The sequence below is a fragment of the Mandrillus leucophaeus genome, unplaced genomic scaffold, assembly GCF_000951045.1.
Source record: "Mandrillus leucophaeus isolate KB7577 unplaced genomic scaffold, Mleu.le_1.0 Scaffold32, whole genome shotgun sequence".
In the NCBI taxonomy this organism is placed as follows: domain Eukaryota; kingdom Metazoa; phylum Chordata; class Mammalia; order Primates; family Cercopithecidae; genus Mandrillus; species Mandrillus leucophaeus.
In genome coordinates, this window is record NW_012103365.1 from 354,442 (window position 1) to 357,135 (window position 2,694).

The window sequence follows — 2,694 nt, forward strand, 5'->3', positions numbered from 1 at the left end:
TTTTTTGAGACGAAGTCTTACTGTGTCACCAGGCTGGAATGCAGTGGTGCAATCTCAGCTCACTTCAGCCTCTGCCTCCTGGGTTCAAGTGATTCTCGTGTCTCAGCCTCCTGAGTAGCTAGGATTGCAGGTGCCTGCCACCACACCCAGCTAATTTTTATATTTTTACTGGAGATGAGATTTCATCATATTGGCCAGGCTGGTCTCAAACTCCTGACCTCAAGTGATCTGCCCACCTCAGCCACCCAAAGTGCTAGGATTGGTAAGATGTATTTTTAAGGCTAGGTGGTGAAATTTTATTAGTTAACATTTTTTTTAAAAGCATGCCTCAGCCAGGTGTGGTGGCACATGCCTGTTGTCCTAGCTACTTGGGAGGCTGAAGTGGGAGGATAGCTTGAGCCCAGGAGTTTGAGGCTACAGTGAGCCATGATCACACCACTGTCCTCCAGCCAGGACAGCAAAGCAAGGCTCTGTCTAAAATCAACCAAATAAAAAGCATACCCATAAATCTATTTTACTAGAAGAAATGCAAAAAATGACTGAACAGATTTTACTGAATAGCGGTGAGATAAGGAACCTGTGCCATTTCTGTTCCACTGGCCCAGAGTGGGGCCACCTTCACTCAATTTCTGACACTATCTTGCTTTGCCACTGTCCCCTCCCTACACTGACTCTCACACACCGTATTTCAAAGTGTCCCCTTTGCAGAATGACTGTCTTGATAGGTAGTGAGCTTCCTGTCCCTGGAGATGTACAAGCGGAGGCTCACAAGATTTCCTGCACTGGATGGAAGCCAGAACGTGATTAGCTCTAAAATGCTTTTTCTGAGATTTTGGATTTTCAGCTCCCATCTATTTAATGGATCAAACTTCACACTCACTTCCCCTTTTCAAGGATCCCACGCTGCCACCATTTGAAGGAGATGATTTAAGGAGGCTGGCCCAGGAGATCACCAAGGCCAGAAGCTTCCTCTGGCAGGCCCAGTCCTTCAGGTATGCCCTTCACGCAGCCTTTCCCGCCTGCCATTTGGCTACAGCACGTGGAGACCCCGGACCCCATCTAGAAGGGCCGCACCCATCATGGTACCCTTGTTCCAAGGGTTCCTGCCCTGCTTCTCCCAGCCAGCCCAGAAATCTGGGCACCAGGGAGACCATCTTTCTTCATCTCGTGCCCACCAGATCCCAACTCCAGAAGAAAAATGATGCAGAACCAAAGGTCACTCTTTCCTAGAGAAGTGTTCTCAGGTAAGGGGAGGGGCCTAGACCCCACACTGCCTGAGTGTGCACTAAGCACCAAGTGGCATGCTCTGTTTTGTGGTCAATAATAACTTTGGTTAAAAAATAATGATTCCTCTAAACAGAAATGTCATCCTACAAAGGACCACTTACTGAGCAAATCGCGGCCCAGAGGGCAGGATGGGGTGGAATGCTGTGACCCGCAGGGAACATGATTCCTGGTACCAGGACTCCCTGGAAGCTGAGGAAGGAAAGGCTCTGTCTTTTGTGTGAGGGGCCATTCCTGGGTCTAATCTAACTCTCAAGCCCTGTCCCGCAGCGCACCCTACTCTCCAGCCACTAGACTGTCCCTCTCTGGGAAGCCCTAAACCAACCCCCTGCCTGAATGGTGCTTCTTGCCTCCTCTGCCCGGAGACTCCTGCTCACCCATCAAGGCACAGCTCAAATGACATCAGCTCCCTGGGAACCACCTAGAGCCAGGAGCCTCCAGTCTTTCTCTGGCAGCATCCTGACCACGCAGAACTCTCGCACTCAGCACTCCATGTCACGCCACCTTGCTCGCTGATCTAGCTCTTCTCCTTGACCGTGAGCTCCCTGGGGATGAGACTGCTGTCCCAGGATCTGCAGGTCCCCAGAAGCTGCCACATGGGAGACACATGGTGAACAGTGAGCAGGCGGCTGAGCTGTGGGAGTCTAGCTCTGGAAAGCAGCTGATGGGGTGGTCTCCACCCTGGTCCATCACAGGCTAATGCAGAGTCACAGTCAGCCCATCCTGGAGGAAGAAGAAACAAGTGAGCCTTACCACCACCCTCCATCCCTGCCCAACCAAACTGAAGTGAAGGCTGCTCATCCGGGGTCATTTTCCAAAATTAAAAACAATTACTTTTATTCCACTAATAGGATCAACATGACTTTAACTGTTTGAAATGATCATTGGCGTGTGTGTGTGTTTGTAAGTTTTTAGTGACATAGAACTTTATTAAAAGACTCATACCATACTATATAAAGGATTTCAATAAGAAAAAGATAAAATTCCAATTTTTTTTTTTTTTGAAATGGAGTCTTGCTCTGTTGCCCAGGCTGGAGTACAGTGGCACAATCTCGGCTCACTGCAACCTCCGCCTCCCAGGTTCAAGCAATTCTCCTGCCTCAGCCTCCTGAGCAGCTGGAACTACAGGGGCCCGCCACCATGCCCGGCTAATTTTTGTATTTTTAGTAGAGACAGGGTTTCACTATGTTGGCCAGGCTGGTCTTGAACTCCTGATCTCAGGGGATCTGCCTGCCTTGGCCTCCCAAAGTGCTGGGATTACAGGCATGAGTCACCATGCCTAGCCCATCCCAATTTTTTTTTTTTTTTTTTTTTAAATAGATAGAGTCTCACTCTCTTTGCCCAGGCTGGAGTGCAGTGGCACAATCTCGGCTCACTGCAACCTCCACCTCCCGGGTTCAAGCGATTCTC

The 2,694-nt window shown here is 49.6% G+C and overlaps 1 protein-coding gene across 1 annotated transcript in view; it reads left to right on the plus strand.

Annotated features, from left to right (window-relative positions):
• Positions 1 to 1,626, plus strand: part of VWA3A (von Willebrand factor A domain containing 3A) — a 65,509-nt gene extending 63,883 nt beyond the window's left edge. The window contains 3 exon segments of the mRNA XM_011987956.1: positions 895 to 992; positions 1,179 to 1,244; positions 1,361 to 1,626. Coding sequence (XP_011843346.1) covers positions 895 to 992; positions 1,179 to 1,230 — 150 coding nt within the window. The 3' untranslated portion in view covers positions 1,231 to 1,244; positions 1,361 to 1,626.
• Positions 1,627 to 2,694: the final 1,068 nt, after the last annotated feature.